The sequence below is a fragment of the Macrobrachium rosenbergii genome, chromosome 8, assembly GCF_040412425.1.
Source record: "Macrobrachium rosenbergii isolate ZJJX-2024 chromosome 8, ASM4041242v1, whole genome shotgun sequence".
Classification (NCBI taxonomy): domain Eukaryota; kingdom Metazoa; phylum Arthropoda; class Malacostraca; order Decapoda; family Palaemonidae; genus Macrobrachium; species Macrobrachium rosenbergii.
Genome location: NC_089748.1, coordinates 11,831,351 through 11,852,080, shown reverse-complemented (window position 1 = coordinate 11,852,080; position 20,730 = coordinate 11,831,351). Strand labels below are relative to the sequence as shown.

Below are 20,730 nucleotides of genomic sequence, written 5' to 3'. Positions count from 1 at the left end.
CAATACTGCTTGAAAAGCCGTCGTAATGTTCAGCAGTATTAATATTGCACATACAGTATTTTCAATTTATTCCGTAATGCTGTTTCAATGGTGTGATTTTTTCTGGATTCCGGATTGATTATTTAGCAGGATATTGCTTTTCAAGAACTTTAACGAGTTTGCTGATGCGCTATAGTTTCATTGTGTGTGTGTATGTGTCAGCGCGCCAGCATAATATCTTGAAACGTCTGGCCTTCAGGCCCTCGGCTGTTGCTTCAGCCTTGTAGACTAAAGCAACAGTCGAAATCATATGGTTTTCCAGGGAAAATTTTGTCAAATTGTGTTGTGTATGATCTTAAAAATGTCCACTACGTCCTCCTTACACGTCGGTTTTACGCTTGTCACCTCACTGTCAAGTTATAAATCCTTTTCTAGGCTCGTGCAATGTTTTGTATTTTCTTTTGTAAAATTTAACCATAAAATTTTTTGCAATCGGCTTCACCTTTTTTATATCAAGTTACGGACGTGTTCGTGCTCAATTTATTTGGGAGGTTCCTGGATAAGGCTTTATTTTTGTCTCATGAAAATGAGAGAATTTGTTCAAGAAGTTTCCTTTGTTTTTACTTCAGGAAGTATAATATTATTTTGTTGTATATAAAATAATTAAAATAATGTCAAATAATGTCCTATCCGTACCTTCTCACGTGTGATCTGGATAGCACCCTTTTTTGACATCATGTGATCCCACTAATGTTTCGATAACATTTACATAACTCTTGACGGTGTGGCGAGACCAGTGCCCAAGCTCACGTTGTAAATTCAAAGTATATTTTTCATCACTTCTGTTACCTTCCAGTGTTCCCTTTCTGGGTAACAGAATGTCAGCAATATATGTGTGCATAACCATACTCTCTTCTTTAATTCTCCCATCGTAATCTGCAAACTTTTGTCATATGCATGTGTTTGCCTGCATTTGACAAGTTAAACTAGAGGATATGGGGATGCATGGTTTGGGAAACAGAGAACTGGACTAAGCTGACATACATACTCACAGATATGGCCGCTGTTCTCTAGTATGAAGTTCCAGAGGACACAATATAGTTACAAAGATGACTTACCTCGAAAATATCCTTCACAATGTCAACAACCACCACGTCATAGTTTTAGCACCAGTTTCTTCTAATACATAAGTGTTCGGTTATGCTCCGAAACTCAGTCACTCTCAGTAAACTCTCTGACACTTATTTTGATTACTGTTTTATTTCTCCCATAATCTCAGGAATGGAATATTGCTTTAATATTCCTCGCGCTGTTCAATTTAATGGTTCTGGGAATAAATCTGGCATTATTTATACACTGGTGTACGTATATCGTCGAAAAGAACACCGTCGTTTGCCACTGCTGACAAGTTGTCTTTTCCAGGTTAAGTGAGGGGTGGTAATTGCAGTAGTTCCCTAACATGGAGAGATGTGCTTTATACTGATTCGATTTGTAATGGTTAAGGCATAATAATAATAATTTTCTTGGGTACGCGAAGTCATTTGACATGGAATGTCACCAAATCCGGGAGCAGATTTTTTTTCATTTGCTAATTATGATTCTGGTAGGATACTCATATTTATAACAACAAATTGTATGTTTCTTTCCAGAAATGGTGTGAAGTCTAGTATTTTCTCGTCTTCACCTTGCCAGTGGTTTGCTTTGAAGTTAATAGGATTTCAACTTAACTTTGGCAACGTGGGTAGCAAGAGTATCATCCATTCTTTATGTTAGATTTATTTTTTCTTAAACTTCAATAATGATAGTCTTGAATACGACGAATTTACCAGTTATGTTTTTTACTTGCTTCCTGACCAAAGTGGAATATTTTTCCATGAATAGACAAACATCATTTATGTGTCCTTTTAAGTTTTAGTCTGAACTATGCTCTGGCTCTTAGGTAATCTTCTGATAATAATTACACTTGCGTCTTCTATATTGTTGCTACCCTCTCCAGAGCCTCATTTCTGTTCACTTAGGAAAGGATTGGAGACCAGTTTTGAAAAGGCTGGTGTTAACTAGTTCTGTAGCATTATCTGTAAAAGCTAACCCTCAGGCATTATCGTCTGACTATATATAGACCACTTAGCTCTTTCAAGTTTCCACTTTGGTAACATTGGGACAGGTGGAAATATAAAAATGTTGATGACTATTGAGAATATTCATTAAGCTACAAATGTTGGAGGTGGGTTAATGCCGACACTAAGTACAATTTCCCCGCTCTCGTATTGCTATTATATCTGTCATCCATTACCTCCCAGCTGAAGTCAGTGAGAGTATTCACAATATCGAAAGGGATCAGTGGTTGATAATGTTCCGGTCTGAATAAGGAAGTGTGTTTGTTTCTTGCGTGCAGCATAAAAGCCCTCACATCACCACTTGTAGAACACGGATGGGTCCTTTGGTTACTGATTATTTATTCCTAGAGTGCGCTACAGACATTTCTTTGATGTGGGTTCATTGTCTGAAGATGGGTACTTTTATATAGGCAAAGTATCACAAGGTGGTAAGTAGAGACAGCAAGTTATGTTTCTTTTTAAGAAAACGTGCTCCGCTCCTCCTTGTAAAGGATGCTGGTTAAAATAGTGTACGTCAAGTGTCATGGCGAACATTTGATAACGTCTTATTATAATGAATTTGGATTAAGTGGAGTGGAATGGCCTTCCTTCAGCGCTGGTCCAGATTTTTTCTTTTCTTTCACTTGCCAGTTCGGGGCAATGTTTGGGCCATTACACGAGCGATTGCATTTTTTAAACATTTGTAAATGATTAATCTGGTCTTTAGCATTTTATGCCGAAATCGTGTCGAATGGAAACTTTTTGTTGAGTTTACCTCAGTCATTGCGGCATCCCTGAACGAAATCGATATTGAGATGATTAGTTTCCCGCCACTGTAATCTAATTTACCTCCGTTAGAGTTGCGTCGTTTTTTTTTTTTTTAACCTTGTGGCATAAGAGATTTGGCTTAGGCACTTTGATTTTGATGTCATTTTCTGTCGCTTTTTATCACATATATTCTTTGATAGTTGTTGTGGGTGAATTTGTTTGGTACTGATATAAGCTAGCCCTTATTACACGAATGTTTTAGCTGCCGATGATGTTATAGACGTGTACTCGGTAATTTTATTCTTTTTAATTTTCAAACGCTGATGTTTTGTTCTGTTTTACTTATTGGTTTTGTTCTTTCGTGAATTCCCCGCCCCCTCTCTCTCTCTCTCTCTCTCTTTCTGAGAGGAAGAGCTATCCAATTTCCCTCTTTAATAAGGACGAGAGAATTCAGGGTTTATTTGATGTCTTTTGCATAATTAAACCCTTCCTTTTCGTTTTGTTTCCGCTTTTTATCTTTCGTTATTGTTGCTTCTTCTTGGTTTATTCCGATTGTCGTTCTACCTAGTTGAAACTTGATTTATCAATATTTTTTCTGTAAATTTAAAAAATATGCTTTTACCTTCGTTATCTCTCTCTCTCTCTCTCTCTCTCTCTCTCTCTCTCTCTCTCTCTCTCTCTCTCTCTCGTGTACACAATAACAAGTGTCTTTGTACCGCTTAAGCAATTTGCATGTTAGTCCCCGAGGCCAACCGTCTGTTGTTCGTCCTCTATTTTTACTGAGAAGCCAGAGCCTCCTTCTCTCCCTTAAGGAGGGAAGCATTGTTAGCATTTTTCATATGATGCTGTCACTGACTTTCTCACTATCATTTTCATTCATTTTTCGTTTTGCTTCAGTTTAGGTGCCACTCATCATTTTTGAAAGAGAACACTGGAATGAGTTATGAGTGTGTTTAATTTTTTGGTCCGTTGAACTGTAACGTGGTGTTGTAAACTTTCCTTTCAAGAGATGGGTCGGTCGCTACCTTACGGGTTAATCTTTAGTCTTCGTGCTTCTCCCTTACAGACTCCTAAAGGTTCTATTTCTGGCCTTCATGCTTGCAGTTCATAAAGAACTGCCTCATCATAGTCCTCATACACACACACACACACATACACACACACTATATGTATAGTGTATATTTACTGTATGCATGTATGCATGCATATGTATATATATATATATATATATATATATATATATATATATATATATATATATATATAGAGAGAGAGAGAGAGAGAGAGAGAGAGAGAGAGAGAGAGAGAGAGAGAGAGAGAGAGGGGGGGGAGGAATACTTTATTAACCTGTGTTTAATACTCAGAAGATGGAAGAAGTTAGGGATGCAGCGGTGGAGTGGCTAGAGATATATCATATCATTATTTGATTGAAGCAGAAGTTGAGATAGATCGTAGTTTAATTTGGAGAAAAAATTTAACTGTAAATGTAATTAAGAGAGTTTCAGTAGAAGCGAGTAGACCATATAAGGATAAAATAAGTGACGAATAGGTTAGGGTTCAAGACACGGGAAGGGGAGGAGTATAAGGTGTTAGGGGTGTTGTCAAACTTCAGGATGGAGTCACTGAGTTAGCAGCGAGAATATGTGGTTTAGGGGTTAAGTGATGCTTGAGGAAATTAGAGGTTTCTTGAATGAAAAAGAGGTTATTTGAGATGCATGTGCAAGACAAGGCAGATCTTGTATAGTACTCCAGTGATAGCAAAACAAGGCGGATAGTAAAATAAAAACGGTGATAATAAGTTTTACTGCAGAAAGTAAGTAAATGTACTTTGAAATTATCGTAGTTCAGGAATGATGGAATGAGTATTGGATATTGAACACAAATAAAAAAAAAAGTTTTAAGCTGATAAGGCTCAGTTTTTGATAGTATACTGTATGTGGCACATAGTGTGTTGAAAGGTTGAGGTATGTGTAGATAAATAGAAGTGCTAAAAAGTGTAGTTTAGGTTCAAGGATGGATCAGATTCCTTTGAAATTTTTTGGTCTTGTGGAAAGAATGAAGGAGGATAATTTTGCGACAAGAGTTTGTAATTCAAAAGTGCTAGGGATAAGTAGGAGAGAAAGACACAGTATGTTCTGCATAGACAGAGGGGAACAGGTATTGGAAAGGAAGAGCCATAACATCTAGGAAGAAAGAGGAAAGTGGTAGTGTGTGTAGTAGTGTCTGATGTAGGGCTGTGAGGAATTCATTTGGTATTTTCCCTTACCAGGATGGCCATAATATCATCTTTTTCCGTGGAAGATAGTACATTATTTTCCATTTAAGTTGTTGGGCATCATATTCTGGTATCTGTAAAATTCAGATGCATTTTGCTAGAAAGTCAATAAAACCATCCTCACCATAGTAGAATAGTATTCAAACTTAACACTATGCTACGATGGTGGAGGTGTTATGCTATGATAGTGGAGGTGGGTCTGTTCTCGATAAACATATTGTATATGGATTCGATAATATATTTATATATGAGCGGGGAAAGTCTTACACCCTTCTTCGTAGCGGTCATATGTGTCATATGTAGACGCAGAAAAAACTTATGACTGAAATGTAATGTGTAGTTTTTTTAGTATGTGTGATGAAGAAAGTAATGTGTTGTAATGCAATGAGAATTTTGTTTGTTTGTTTTTGTTTTACTAAACTGAAACTTGTAGTACAGTATTTAAAAAATGGATCATGTACAGTACCTGAGATTTTATATTGTTATGCTTAATACTGTTTTTAAGGTTACAACGCTGAGAGAAATAATAGAATGAAGAGGCAAGTTAGGTTCACTTTTGTGATGTAAGAAAAGGGGGCTGCGAATTCTCTGGTGTGCGTTTGTGTGTGTATGTGTTGTGTGAGAGAGAGCTTTCGACATTTGCTGATGTTACAGTGTGAAAGTGAAGAGAGGCGGCTGAGAATGGTAAAAGGTTGAGAATGCTTGTAGTAAGAAAGACTTGAAAGTGATGTAGTCAAGTGTAAGGTAACGAGGATAAATGCCAGTAAAGATGGAGGAGTAATGGAATATGTTGATTCAAGTAAGTAGTTAGAACAAGGGCACAACTCAGTGGTCTGGTTAAACTATTTAATAATTAATACAAGGGCAACAGGTAATTGTAAGGCACGAGTAGAAGACAAGTACAGAACAGGTAAGTTAAGAAAGTTACCAGGGTTTCTGCAAGTGGACTGTAAGATGAGAGGAGTATTTGTGGAAGCAAAAGAAAAGTGGGATGATGTACGAGCGCATGTGAATGCACGATGATATAAGAGGGGATGTGAATGTACAGTGATGTAAGAGGGGATGTGAGCGAACGCTCCTTTAGGGAAATGCAGAGTGGACGTTGAATGCAAATGAGAAAAAAAGTTGGAACCCGCTGAAACCATTTTTTTTTCTTCATTTTTAGTGTATGTTGAGTAATAATGGTTGAAAAGGTGAGTACTGAATAGGTGGTTAAAAGGGTAGCGTATTTAAGATGGACCAAGATGTAAATAAGTTAGCGAACTTGTTTATAATCATGAAGCTTTGAGAGAAGGTATAGAGGTAGACCGAAGAAGTGTTGGTTGGATATAGTGGACGAGATGCTGGGACAGAGGAGCTTTAACGCATCCCCAAAGGAAGAGAGTTTAACAAGGTGCAGGTGAGAGGTGTAGTTTGTTTAGGGGGTGTCGACAAGCTGCTAATTAGTGAATCAGGGAAAGTATATGAAGCGACTGATATATAGAGCGTTTTCTGCGCAAGATTTTCATCTTGTGTTATAATACTTTAATTATCCGTAATTAAGCATGCGCAGTCTGTAAAAATTTTCTGATCAAGCAAATAATATCGAGAGAGAAAGAGAAGTGGGATATCTCTGTGAGACGGTTTTCTGTAGGTGGTGAAGAGAACCATCTGCTGCCATCGTCACCCTACGGATTATCGGCCGGGGCTTTATCGGTTTTTGACATTATTATATCTGAAATGGCTTAGAGCGGGACACTTCCGACGTTTCGTTGTAAAAAGTATGCATATATATACAGTATATAAATATATATTATAATATATATATATATATATATATATATATTTATATATATAGATATATTTGTATAAATATATATATGTAATATATATATAGATATATTTGTATAAATATATACATACATATATATATATATATGTGTATATATATATATATATATATATATATATATATATATATATATATATATATATATATATATATATATATATATATATATATATATATATATGTATATATATATATATCAAACATTCAACCCAACAAAAAGAAATATAAATGCTTAGATACGATTGTCTTTGACTTCCAGACAAATCCACAGCTTGTAAAACAGAGTCGACTACGTAGACCATAAACAAAATAAATAATCAAACAAATGACAGGCAAGAAACAAATAAAATAACATTTACAAAATAAAAATCATAAGACTGCAGAGTACAAAGGCTGCTATGCTAAGGAGGTCAAAGCACTTTCATGCTTAATGTTTAATGCGTTGAGAGAGTGAAGAAATCAGAGGAATGAGGTACTTTTTTAGTTTCTTCCTACTAATTTAAAATTAAGCAGAATATTCTTTTGATAATATTAAACTATCAACTTGGTAATTCCGTTTGTTAAACAGGTTCTTAATGCAAATTTCGTTTGTAGAAAGATCTTTTGCCTTGTCAGGCTTCGTTAATGGTCCTATTATGGGTTGGTAATTGAAGATGCAAATGCTTAGCAATGACTTGCCGGAGAACATAAATACAGTAATAACTTACTACACATATTTCCCCTCTGTTTTTAACGATGCGCTCATCGCACATACGTAAAATCCTTTATAATTCTTAAACCCATTCATTTTTAATCTTGTCGCAGTTTGTTCGTCAAACAAAAACCCTTCCACAATTTCGAACGTTTCTTTTTTTTTTTATCCTGTCTGATCTTCACATTGCACGGCTTTAATTCTTACTTCTGCTCTTATTCAACCTCTCCGTCAGCACTAGCTCTGATTTCACTACTATAAGCAAGCAGTATTATGCCGTCACAGTTGGAACTTCAGAAGTTCAAACGAAGATGGAATGCATTATTATCCGAATACAATTCTTATATTTTGATAATTTACTTAAATTTTTTGTCTATTTATGTATTAATGTGTTAATTTATTTTTTAATTTTTGATAAGCGATCTATTATTTCTGTATTTCCCATTACTTTCTGTTACTTCTTTCTAATGAATACCATATTCTTTGGAAGCTTGAATTTCAAGTCAATGGCCAGTGTGGGTTTGCCCCATATGAATAGGGTTCATCTTCTGAATAATAATAATAATAATAATAATAATAATAATAATAACTATAATAATAATAGTTAAAACTGCTCCCATATCGGGCATTTCTAATTCATTATCATTTATGTCTGGTATTTTTAAATGATTATTACTCATCGTATCCACGTCACAAGAATTTTCTTCCCACTCATTCTCTCTTAGACAACTAACGGTTTAATATTCCTTTGGTGGATCACTGTAACATCGCTTCCTTCAAGCCTGATTTTGTACAAACCACAGTCCCTGTAGCTACCTCTTCGGTAACCCATTTTCTTTTGTCAAATTTGTCAATTAGTTTCACTTTTCCATTGAATTTATTTTCTCTTATAACCTTTAGTCCTACGTTAACATCTTATTTTCTAGACAGGGTTAACGTAGGAGGTTTTGCTTTTGACACCCAGTTCTTTGTGCGTTTCTTCTAACCAAATCCCAAACTTCTTTCTGTATTTTACATTGCCTACTTAACCAGTCTCTCTTGAAATTTATATATCACCCAAATATCGCCAATTCTCAGTCGGGATATGGTGTTCCTTTCCAAACAAGATGTTCAGGAAAAACTCCTTTACCGAATTGGGTGTTGTGTTATGTGCAGATAGTAAATTGTGAAAATGTAATGGCTCTTCCTCTTCTCCTCCGCAGAGCTTGTAAGTAGTCCATATTTAACGCTTTTCATTCTTCCCACTTGGCATTTCCTTCCGGGTGATATGGAGAAGTACGTTATTTCTTTACATTAAATCTTGTGCATATCTACTTGATTAGAGCATTTTCAAAATTTATTTAATTATAAAGATTATAGCTACTGTTGTCGCTTTCTGATCCTTTGTTGAAAATGCCATAAGTATTTGCCAAGCAGGTCACTTAAAATTAATTGGTTTCCTTTCCGAGGGTTCATTGTACCATGTAACAAAAGTCTATTGCAGTAATAAATGGAATAGCTGTGTATTTTATGTAAACAGCTGAGAAAGGAAGGGATGGCCTTGGTAAGAACACTGACCAAGAATATCTTTTATGTAAGAATATCTCGTCAACACTTCTGGTGACTCCCCATTTTTCAAATAGCAGAAATATGGTGAAGTCGAAGAAAGAGAGGCTAGGAGGTGAACATGGTCAGAATCTGAATTGCTGTGTGAGACTGGATGGTCAGACTGTGCATTTATGATAAGAGGAGGATTTAGGGTATGCATGCTGCTGAAGACAACTGAACAGAAATATCCCATCTGGTAGCAGGACGCTTTAAGATGGACATTGACAGCTTGAGGGAAGTGCCTAAGGAATATGAAGTTTTAGAAAATGTAGAAGAAGAGAGAATAAATAATTTGTCTCCAGGTGTTCAGGTCTTGCCCATTTTTTCCATGTGCGATTGAAGATTACATGTACTTGTGCTGCTAATTGGGCTGAAATGAGCGGTACCACTGAAGCAGATGGTGTATCGGCCAGGATGCAATTTGGCATAGAGGCGTGTAGTGAAGATGGCGATTATGTCTGTGTGTAATTTTTTTAATGGAATAATGTGTGCAAATCTAAACAGAAATAAAGACATCGATGCCAAAATTCATGGCATTTTTATTATAACAACGTTTTGAGAATCTTGCCTCGGTCATCAACTAGGAAAACAATAATGAAACACACACATGCGCCAGCGTACACACACACACACACGCACGCAACATATTTTTGGGAAGCATGAATTTCAAGTTAATTGGCCCTGTGGGCTTGTTTAGTGTGAAAAGGGTTCATCTGAATATCTAATATATATATATATATATATATATATATATATATATATATATATATATATATATATACATATATATATATATATATATATATATATATATATATATATATATATATATATATATATATATATATACATACATACACATACATGTATGTATATGTGTGTGTGTGCATTTTTGAGTGTAAGTGTAACTTCATCACGGGAATAGTAACGCCATATAGAATACAGTATAAACAGACTATTTGCTTGAAAATACCTTGAGGTAAAGGCGAAAGATCTAGCACCCTGTTTTCCACTTTCCTCGTGACTAGATACGCACACACTCTCTCGTTCTTTATGTTATACATTCTGTATATGTATACACATATATAATACATACTTTTACAAATACGTGTATGTGTTTGTGTTTTTATGTATATCTGTGAGTGGAATTTTACAAACCCTTTTACGACCATTACATATTCAACCCATATATTTAATCACTTGTTTTAATTACATTCGGAGCCAAATTTTCATCTCTTCCGCTCATATTCGACTTATATCTGTTTTAATCATCCGACAATTTCACCCATCAACTTTCTCTTTCACCTCTTCAATCCTAACACATATTCAAACAAAATCTCTATATAAAAAGGCACAAACTCCCTATAGCTAACATGAAACCAAAGAGAGGCCATTTCGCCTTGATAACAACGACAACTATAAGCCATTAGAACCAATTCCCTTCACAATGTATGAGAGCAGAGCTCCATAAGCTTCGATCCCCTTATAGCTCAACCATCATAAGCTATAAGCGACTAAAGCTAATCCTGTTACATACTGAACAGGAGAGAGAGAGAGAGAGAGAGAGAGAGAGAGAGAGAGAGAGAGTGAGTTTCTATGTGCGGCAGTACTGTGTTTTGTTTAGATGCGTTATTTTTCAAATTCAGATTACTCATTATTGTGTACGATAAAAATAATGTTCGTGAAAAATGTATGCAAAACTCTCTCTCTCTCTCTCTCTCTTCTCTCTCTATATAATCTATATATATATATATATATATATATATATATATATATATATATATATATATATATATATATATATATATATATTATATATATATATATATATATATATATATATATATATATATATATATATATTATATATATATATATATATATATATATATATATTTATTTCTTTGTATTCCTGTTGTAAAGGATAAAAGTTGAAATTATCTTCCTGAGTAATGATCTTTATCCATGAGTTGAATTTTAACATTAATTATTTTAAGAGAATTACTTACCTTTCGAATGGTAGTATGTGAATTTATAATTATTAGTGTTAACGCACTGACAGTCCAGTGTAACCTGAGATAGTCTTTAGTGAAAAAATAAAGATTAAATTTGCTCCTGACCATAGTTATAGTAATACCGCGAAATATCGCAATCATTACAATGAAAATTATCTATATTTTTCCATGAAATTTGAATGGTGCTGTTGTAAATTCGTTAAAAAATAATTATATCCGATGTTAAAAATTAGGCTGCCTATCAGATCTGGTGGGATTTACCATAGCGTTTTTATGATAATTCTTACATAAAACAAATTTTGATTTACCATTATGATATTCTTAACTTTGCAGTAAAATTGGAGACAAAATTTTCCTGGAGCTTAAATTTCTTATTTTTTTATTAAAATATTGTTATTCATAATTACCCAAAAACTCATATCAATATTTGGGAAAAATATTTTCAGTTTGCACGAGACCCTTTTCCGTTGACTGGATTATATCGTAATATGGTCCAGCTGAGAAAATATTATCGCTTTTCATATCATGTCTTGATTAATCAGATTACGTTCATCCCATTTATGTGCATATATATTTATGTATTGTTATATTTTGCAACTTTCGAAAGTCGGAGTAAAATGTAATACAATGACAAGATGAAGTAAACAAACAAATAAAATGTAGCGTTGGCATCAATGTATTTTTTATGTATATATGAAATAACTGAGTTCCACAAAATAAAAGTCGGCAACGGTGAATATTTTTATAATACTTCTGGCTTGTTCGATCGGATTCAGCACCTTCAAGTGCCAATTAATGGTATGCATCTGGTAATGGTTTGTCCTGTAAATCGGTGGCAATTCATTGGTTTCAGGATTTTGTGGTCGGCAGGGACTCTCATCCACTGATACGGTCACTGCCTTTCACTAACTCAACTGAAATGCGCTCTCTCTCTCTCTCTCTCTCTCTCTCTCTCTCTCTCTCTCTCTCTCTCTCTCTCTCTCTCAATCATCCGTATATGAACTTGCTCGCGTATACGTGCATGCACTTTACATCAACTGTGCATTCACATTTCTCCCACCCATTCATGCATTCGGTTTACCATCGGTTATTATATGAATCGCTTTTAAGTCAGTTATGCATTCATTATATTTTAACCTTCCGTACTTGAAAGTATTCTCACCCATTTGTAAATGCATTGGTCCTCACGCACTTATGCAGGCACCGTTTTTCTCAAATTCATGAGTGAATGACATTGGAATTACCTTTCCTTACGCTCATTCATTTATGTAGTGTATCTCACCCATTCATTCATGTAGTGTATCTTATCTATTCAAGCATACAGAACTTAACTACTTATACATCTACTGTATCTTATTCGTTTTTGCTGGTTACGGTATGTCTCTCATACATCACATGCGCTGTGTGGTATCCACGATGCAGTCACTGTCTCACTCTTTTGTACTTGTCTTACTTGCGCGGTTTATTCATTCCCGTTATTATTATTATTATTATTATTATTATTATTATTATTATTATTATTATTATTATTATTTAATGTCCAACCCTAACCGGAAAAGAAGGATGCTAGAGGAAAGGCAGCCCAGTATAAAAAAAGGAAATTTAAAGGCACAGAATAAACAGTAAAAAATAAATATCAAAGGAAAACGGGCAAGATAAATAACTAGAGGTAAGACAGATACCATAAAAAAATAAAATCAATAAACTATGAAGTGAAAGGCATGTGAGCCTGCTCAGCAATAAAGAATGCATTTGTATCAAGTTTGAATTTCAAAGTTCAAACGATTCAGCTACAGGATTAGGAAGATTAGTCCACAATTTGGTTAAAACAGGTAAAAAAAAATTACAAAATCTATATGGTATAAGACATAACAAAATAGGCAAGGCTGTTAGAATTAATTGCATATCTAGTACTACCTGGTGGATGGCATATTTTGGAAAGATCTGAATGTAAAACATGATCAGAATTATGAAATATACAGCATTCACAATGAGCTAAGTGAGCGGCGTTGCCAGAAAGATCAGCATCGGGGAGGAGAAATGTAATAGAACTCAAGTTTTGTCCAACAATTTGAGATGTGAGTCAGCTACTGAAGACAAACTGGGGCACAGTATTCGAATCAATGAAGACTGAAAGAGTTACAAGCGTTTCCTTGGACCGGAATGCTTCTCAAAGGTGAATTTACAATCAAGAGTGCCACATAGAATTTCACACTCATAAAGATTCCTTCCCATGGACACATGAACTGTTTCTAACCCATTCATGCATGCAACATTTTACCATTCACACATGCTTTGTCTTTCATGTGTTCTTACATGCAGTCTCTGAACGGCACACTTTGCTCCCCAATCATAACTATAGACAGCAACATGCCCGTACAATGAAAGTCTAAAGTTTAAATCACACTGTCTTCAGTTATGCCTTTTCTCCTTTAGTTTCAAATTATCTGATTTACACGAGATGAAATTACCTGCGTTCTGGTCCTGTCCTCTTTATGCCTCTTCAGTAGACTATGACCCATAAACTGCTTCTACAAAGTCCAAGAGAGGATGTCATTTAAGTGAGCTTCCATATTTAAGGGTTAGCACATGACGTTTAACATAAGAATATGGAGACATTTGTTTTTGTTTTTGTGTCATGAAACTTCATAATCCACATATTTACCATCTCTGTCAGCTTAGCAGTTCAGTTAATTATATCTACTGCTCTTTCATCATTTAGTGTAGTTCAGAAATCTGGAAGTCTGCTATTGATTGTTCATCCTAATTCTAATTAGTTTGACCTTTTCGAATTTCAAGTCAAGGTGTAAATGCAAGCTCTCAACTGTCCTTTCAGAATTTTATACTAGAATCAGTTGTTTATCCCCACCAGCCAACAATCTCAGCCGGTTTTCCAGCCGACGAACACCACAACTCTCGGCCACCTCCTCATTTGTAATATGATTTTCCTACTGCACCCTGGATTTGAATTTTAGCATTCAGTAGTCACATTTTCAAATTTCCATTTTCTTTGTCATTTCCCATGTTTCTGCTGCCCTGAGTAGTGCAAGCTTTATTGCACACATCAAGAATCTTTGCTCTGTTTAATAATTGGATATGTTTATTCACCATTGGCCCAGCACCCTGTTGTCATTATGCAGTTGCTCGTTTTCGTATTGCTCTCTAAATGTTTGTTTTGACAGTCCATAAATGTTTTACCTCTTCTAAGACTTGTCATACCACAATATGATTCTTCACTTTCTTCTCTTTTTGACTCAGTTGTACAGTGCTAAAGTTGTGTTAATAAGATCTGTGATTCATTCCTAGTCTACCACCAGTAGTTGACCCATCTTTGAATTGGTACCAGCATCAGCATGGGTCAAGAAAAAGTGTGTGGGTGTAAAAACCTCATTCTTAAAGACTTGCCGAAAACCCAAAGGTTCTTCCCTTCTGTCATCTTAGCTTTCAAACCTTCAATGATTTCAATTCCTATTTGTGGGTACTGATAGTTTATATTCAACCTTTCTTCACGTTTTGCTTACTTATATACTTCTTCCATTCCAGACTTGAGATAACATGGAAGGCGATCACGTCAACATCATTAACAAAATAGAATATCAAATTGCAGATATTATTGATTGGGACAACACTTTGGAATTGACACCCCTCACCTCCTTGCCAGACACCAGGTCTATAAAGAGTTTGTGTCCCTCGATTCGGTACTACGTCTTCCATAATTGTGGGTAATGGAAGGCGCCAGACATTGGAGCTGATGGTGGGAGGGGCTTTTATAACCCCTCCCCCCCGACCGGCATTTGATCAACTTAAGGAAGGCAGTCCCTCGTTAACAGAGGACTCTTGAAGCCCCTCCTCATGTTGAGCTGCATTGAACTGCATGAGAGATAGGAGTCACATCCTCCTATATGAAGTGGGTCTTTTTTGGCTTGCGACATCAATTTCAGCTTCGTCATGTGGAGTGGGGCTTCCCTCAAAACGCCCAAAAGTTGAAGAATTCTGCTCGGACACTGACATGGCTAGGAAACCTTCTTCAAGTGTAATTACATTGGAATACAATGCGCCAACACAGAGTATAGGGTAATTACATTGGAACAACACCTTTAACTCCTCTAAGATGCAATAGTGCTTTCAATTTTTCGCTGCCCTTCTGAGGAGGCTGATTCTATTGTCAATTTTCTCCGACCATGGGATGATACCTTAGGTTCTCAGCCAGAGTATTTCAAGATTTCTCTCTACTTATTAAAAATGTCACAATTATAATCTTCCAGAATGAAGGGAAAATATTTTTCATACAAGAATGGTTCAAATAGCCCTGGCCTCATTTCACATACATTTCTGGTGAATTTCCCTATACTCTGTGTTGGGGCACAGTGTTCAGTTTTGTCTTGCACTCTTGCCTATTTGGAGGCTGTGGCAGATATTGCCTAACATACTCACCTGTGTCTGTGGTAAGGATCTCGATCTTTCTCTGCATTCAGTCCTTTTCACCCCACATCTACTGTACAAACAGTTCAAATGTTTTTCATTGATGTTCATAATCCCCAGTTCACTTCCATAAAGGAGAAAGGGCTGTACAGTTTCTTCTTACATTCCAATTTTTACTTTAAAAGGCACTCTTATTCTCTTTCAAATCATGTAATCATGCTGCCCTTTTTAAAATCCGTTATCTGGTTCACTTAAGAGTTATCCTATCATCTTATATTGTATTTACTCTCAGGTTCCTAGACAAAACAATTGTTTCTTTTTTACTCTCATCCATGTTGACATTTATTGTTCTATCTTTATTGCTCTCATCCAGCCTCTTAACCTTACTGTTCTTCACAATCATTTTACCTGTCATATTGTAAGAACACTTTCAAACTCAATGACTTACGTCTATAGTGTTTTGTATTATCCTCTATCAGTTATGTATCATCTGTGAGCACTGTCATTATTTCATGCTCTAATTACTGATGGCTTCCTTTTCACATAACTTTGCATCTGTTGTCCTTTCTTTGACTTCTCACATCACTCCATATGTAATTATTTTGAATAACTGCAAAAACATACACACTTCTCTGAGACCCACTTTTACAGCAAACAAGTCACTCACGTGTCCAATTTTCCCAAGACAAGCGGTACTGCCATCATAAAAATCATTAATTTCACTAAGAAAATTCCTTTGTAAACCTGTTTTCTCTCCACCCTCCTTATTCTTTGTTGTCATTCTATCGTAAGCCGCTGTCACGAACTCCCTAACAGACTCTTTCCTAAACAGTCATTTATTTTCAATCCTGGATCATATATCCTTAATATCGTAACTTTTCCTTAGTCAGACTTAATTGCATTTACAAAATCATTTGGATTGCAAAAGACGGACAGCAGACGGGGTGATAGGGAAGAACAGTTTTAAGTTAGACAGGAAGATGGTGTTGGTATCAAGATTTTATTAAGAAACAGATATTCAAGAAGTTTGTAAAAGGAAATGGCTTTTTATGTCATATTTGGTCCTAGGATAGATAGAGAGGAAATGTATGGTATGGTATGACAGATAAGCTGTTGAGATGAATTAGAAGCTTTTGTGGTGGAAGAGAAGTGTATGCTAGGATATGGTTTGTTGTAAAAGGGTCCTAAGACAAGGTATTTTACTGTCTTTATGGATGTAAGTGCAAATTTGTAAGAAAAGGAAATGAGTAGTGGGTGGAATGTAGAAGGGGTGACGTTTGCAGGTGATGCAGTAGTGATTGGGGATATCAAAGAGAATCTGCCGGAACTAATTAAATAGTTTGAAAGATTTTGCAACAGGAAAGAGCTGAGAGCGATAGTGAGCTAGAATTAGGTTATGTGGGTAAATGGACAGTGGAAAAATGGGAGCAATTAGCTGCTGCAAGTATTTGGGAGTACATATAAAAGATGAAAGGTTGATGGAAGAGATATGTCACAGATGGGGCAAGAAATGCAGCAGGGAACGTACAGAAGATAGGGAAGAGACTTGAATTGTGTTGAAAAGCAACCTGGGAATGAACCAAGGGATTGTTGAACTAACTCCGCTTTATAAAAAGGAAGTGTGGACGTTGAGTGCAGCGAAAGAAAGAAGGCTGAAGCTGTTGAGATGAACTGTTAGCCTGTGTGAAAGAATGGATCAGAGTGTTTTGAGATGGTTTCGTTATTTCCAAAGAATGAACGATGACAAGCTGAAAAGTGCATAATTCAGAAGAGTTTGAAGGAAGGAGGAATAGAAGGCTTGGAAATAGTTTAGTAGGTGGAGTGAAAGAGGTGCTGTAAAAGAAGAGCTTGCTATAATGTGCATCTATGTATGTATTTATATGTATGTATTTATATGTATATATATATATATATATATATATATATATATATATATATATATATATATATATATACTAGTCATAAATCAGGAAAATGTGATGCAGGGGAACCTTAAAATTCGGGCGGTGTCCCCCCCCAACCCCTTCGACTTTTCTGTTCTCATTTTATTTTATATGTTTTTCTTTTATTTTTTGTACTTTACTTGGTTTTCAACTCTTAATAAATATGTATATATAAATATTTATTAGAGTCGTGTGTGTATATACGTATATATATATATATATATATATATATATATATATATATATATATATATATATATGTGTGAATGCACGTATGTATAAATATAAAGTATATATAAAGTTTATTGACTTTAGATAAATGTATTATATATATATATATATATATATATATATATATATATATATATATATATATATATATACTGTATATATATAATATATATATACACATACATACATACATTCATACCGGAGCAGTAGCTGTAATAAGTGGCCTAGCATTGTTCGTAATGAGGCCTCATTGGTAGTATAGTTGATAATGTAATAGCTTAAGAGAAATATATCTTAATTTGTAGCAAGGAAGAACACAGAATGATTTGAATGTTTAAAACATATATTTTCTTAGAATGTATTGTAGAATAATATTTCTTTTTATTTTTTGTATTGAGCAGAAACCTACAAATTTTCCTGTCCGGTCCTCATCAAAGGTGCCTAATTAACCTCAAATTCTGGTAAGCTGTCCCGAAAGAAATATGCAGTCTCTGTGAGGTTACTTTAAAAAAAAAAATGGTTTTGAAAATGCGAATAGATATGGTTTGAAAACCAAGATAAAAACATTATGTACTCGCGTCTTTTGGTTAATGTAAAGTTACGATGTGTAAGGTATAGGAGATGGACCTAAACTTTCAAAATTATATAAATATATTTATATAAATATATATATATATATATATATATATATATATATATATATATATATATATATATATATATATATATACACACACACACACACACACACACACACATAAACGATCTTTCGTTAGTACATACGATATTTGAAGCTGGGATTGAGGATGAGGGAGGATTAATCAAAAACTGATCCAGAGATTCCGTCTTATACCTTGACCATGAAGAGGTGTGAGATTACAAAAGCACTTGTTCAGATTTTTGCCATGATCCTTTCGTATAGTCAGCGAAGACACATTATAAATAATATATATATATATATATATATATATATATATATATATATATATATATATATATATATATATACATTTATGTGTGTTTGTGCGTCAGAAGAACTGAAATATATATATATATATATATATATATATATATATATATATATATATATATATATTATATACTTATATATGTGTGTTTGTGTTATAAAATTGAAATACTAAACATATATTAACATGGCCTTTGAATGAGGACAATAGCGAATATTTTCAAACATTTCTTCATTTCCAGTCTTTTACCCCCTTTCTTCCCTTGACATTATTATTCCTCGGTCTCATGAAAGCTTTGCATTGAACCCAGCTAGTCTTCGCTAGCGGAACCCTCTCCCCGTAGCATAATGCATACCTGGGTTCCGGCGCTTGGTCTTCAAGCCCTAAATTTCATAATCAATCAACTAATCACAAATAAGTGCCTTTGATTGATATGTATTGATATAAATATACACAGAAGTGAAAAAATTAACCTGACTATTTTGAACGATGGTATTGAGAAATTAAAAAACGAATGGAGAAAATGATAAAGTTGGATAACAAATTAAAGTTCACTACAGATTTGAAGGCCAATTTCCGTAAAAATGTAACTCCTGTCTTCTCTATTCATGTTTCTTTCCTTCACAAGTGAAAGTTAGGTACTCACCCTCTGGGGATCCTTCAGCATCCATTCTTCTCCCGTCTTGTAGAGCCAAAGGCCTAGGAGTCCCTTGCCGGAGCCACTCATTATTGTTGAATGCTGTTGTTATTTCCTCGACTTTTCGTTATTTTTTTCTTTTTCTACACTATGTTCTTCTGTCGTCCTAGTCGAAAGAGAGGTAAAAATCAGAAAGCAAATTCGAATTTACACGTGATTTATTTTCGTTATTTCTTTTTCTCTTTTCGTGTTGTTTACTATTTTATATCGGTTTTCTTTCTTCACTGATGTCTTGTATATTATGCGTTCTAAAACTGTTGTTGTAGGTTAATTTAAAAAAAGAATTCTCTCCGTCGTACCTTCTTTGCTGACAGAAGATGCTGGTGATGGCTAGCGGTTGTACTTTCTGAAAAGAGAAATTATTATAAATTTCATAATAAAAACTTCGTTAGTTTAGATGATGATGCACTACGTATCCATCTTGTATTACTTTGGGATTCCTTTATAAATAAATATATGCAGTTTCGAAACGAATCTTTGCCATGATGCTTAGGTGAAGTTAAATCGAGCCAGCGTAAGAGGCAAGTTATGAGACATGTAATATTATTACGTTTTATACTGTGGGTGCTTGGAATATAAGGGCTACCTGAAAGTGTGTGTGTTTATGTTTCACAAAAATTCTGCGTGACTACTGATTCATAATATCTGTTTGAATTTCACTACCTGTCAAAAGATTGTTATTTAAAATGAAGAGAGGGGTGGTATTCTGGAAAAGAAAAGGTGTAACTACATAATATAAAATAAATAAAGTGAAACTTCAAAATTTCAGGATAAAATTGCTTTCACATATTTCGCTATGCCCAGTTTGAATTTTCTGTTGTTAATGTTCTCTTTCAGCCTCTGCATTGGGAATTTACTAATAAGGAACATGAATAAGAGATCTTATTATCGAAATCGGGTTTCGAATTCCATTTTAGCCACGAATATCTATGTTGACGTGTTATCGTATATACATATTTCCTTTTCATACATCAACTATGAAACATCACGACTCCCTTGATGTCAAATCAGTTGTTGAACGCGTCGTAGTTTTAAAAAAAACGGCTAAAAGTTCCTTGGTTTATGCAATATTTTCTATTTTGTTTAAAAATACCTATGCATATTGTAATACGGAAACGTGTTTAGGTTCTAAGGGAAACAGGAAATTAATTCACCAAAGTTATCGCTTTCGTCCAAATAAAAATGATGTTTATCACTATTATAAAGATATAAATAATCTAATAGACT

General features: G+C 34.7%; 1 protein-coding gene across 1 annotated transcript in view; it reads right to left on the bottom strand.

The window, feature by feature from the left end:
- The window catches only part of Trh (tryptophan hydroxylase), a 78,227-nt gene that overhangs the window by 51,871 nt on the left and 5,626 nt on the right, over positions 1–20,730 (bottom strand). The window contains exons 2-3 of the mRNA XM_067108248.1: positions 19,803–19,849; positions 19,453–19,609 (exon numbers count right to left, since the gene is read on the bottom strand). Of these exons, the coding sequence (XP_066964349.1) occupies positions 19,453–19,533 (81 nt within the window). The 5' untranslated portion in view covers positions 19,534–19,609; positions 19,803–19,849. The remainder of the gene's footprint in view (positions 1–19,452; positions 19,610–19,802; positions 19,850–20,730) is intronic.